Source organism: Lucilia cuprina, unplaced genomic scaffold, assembly GCF_022045245.1.
Source record: "Lucilia cuprina isolate Lc7/37 unplaced genomic scaffold, ASM2204524v1 Scaffold_5169, whole genome shotgun sequence".
NCBI classification, from domain to species: domain Eukaryota; kingdom Metazoa; phylum Arthropoda; class Insecta; order Diptera; family Calliphoridae; genus Lucilia; species Lucilia cuprina.
In genome coordinates this window covers 1-1,406 of record NW_025810110.1, presented here as the reverse complement: position 1 = coordinate 1,406, position 1,406 = coordinate 1, and the positions used below count along the sequence as shown (strand labels likewise).

General features: G+C 34.7%; 1 protein-coding gene across 1 annotated transcript; it reads right to left on the bottom strand.

Annotated features, from left to right (window-relative positions):
* Window positions 1–302: 302 nt before the first annotated feature.
* Window positions 303–1,400, bottom strand: LOC111684845 (platelet glycoprotein V; the record flags this gene model as incomplete). Its single annotated transcript, XM_046956040.1, has 1 exon — window positions 303–1,400. A coding segment is annotated over exon 1 (1,083 nt), but the record flags the coding sequence as incomplete, so codon positions are not given.
* Window positions 1,401–1,406: the final 6 nt, after the last annotated feature.

Here is a 1,406-nt window from a genome sequence, read left to right as displayed (position 1 = left end):
AAAATTTGAAAATCGATTGTTAATAATAATTTAACTTTTCATAAAAATTCCATAATTTCATAAATTTCAATTGTGATATAAAATTTATATTTTTTTACTAAAATCTTAATTTAATTTTTACAGAAAACTTTTCATCGATGTTTGAAAATCAAATTTTTACCTCATTTTCACTTAGAATGTTAATTTTCACTTTTCATTGAATTTTTAGGGAATTTTCTTTTAACTTATTAATTTCTTCAAAAATTGTTAAACATGAAACTCAAAAAAGAATAAATTATAAAATTAATAGAACTTTCACTCACCTGCACCATTTTCTTCATGTCATCCTTTTGTATGACCTTTATCTGAGCCGATTCACGAAGCCATCGTCTCAGCCAATGACCGAACCACACCAGACCACATTCACACTCCAACGGATTGTGTGATGTATCTAAACCGCCCATAATACTGCGTGTACCCACTGTATCCCAATAGGTTTTATTGGGATAAAAACTATCCGCCGCCAAGGCATTGATTTTATTATGAGAAATATCTATCGATAAATGAGGCACTGATCTTAGTGTATAGAAAATACCCGGAGGCAGATCGGAGATTTTAGTATGTGAAATTTTCACTTGTAATTTCTGATTGCGCGCCAAACCCTCTAGAGCATCGGGCGATATGGTCTGAACATTCATGCCATACAATTCGACCAGTTGTAGTTTAGTGTTATTGGCTAGTTTTTGAAATAGTTGTGGACCTATATTCGAGTCCAGGCAGTGTAGTCGTAGTTCTTGTAATCCCGGTATACGCGAGACTATATCAGCCAAATTGGAATGGGCTGTTAGTTGTAGTTTTCGCAAGGATTTTAGTTTACTAAAGGCTAAGGGATTGATAATTTTTACATCTAGTAGATTGAGATCGGATAAGTGTCTCAATGTGGCCATATCGTGTATGGAGATTCTTCTCAAAGGATTATGCGCTAAGTCTAGTACTCTCACCGAATTGGGTAAATGTTCTACGGCACAGGAAGCATTAACGATTTTATTATGCGAGATGTTGACAAATCTTAATTGTCGCATTTCGTGTAACGAGGATAGTTCTTGAAGATAATTGCCGCTGACATCTAGATACGAGAGTAGAGGTAAGTTAAGTTGTGGTAGTATATAAAGACCCATATTGTAGATTTTAAGGCGACGCAGTCGGGGTGTATGCAGGAATATTTCCTTAAGATTGGTGGTAACTAAAGGATTGGCCGACAAATCTAGATTGGTAAGATTATTGAGAAAACTAAAGGTATTGTCGGGTAAGACTGTGATTTTGTTGTTACTCAAATTGATGTCATAGAGAAATTGAGAATTGATAAACATACTGGAATCCAAATACTCCAGCATATTAGAGGACATTTGTATGCTGCGCAAAGTAAA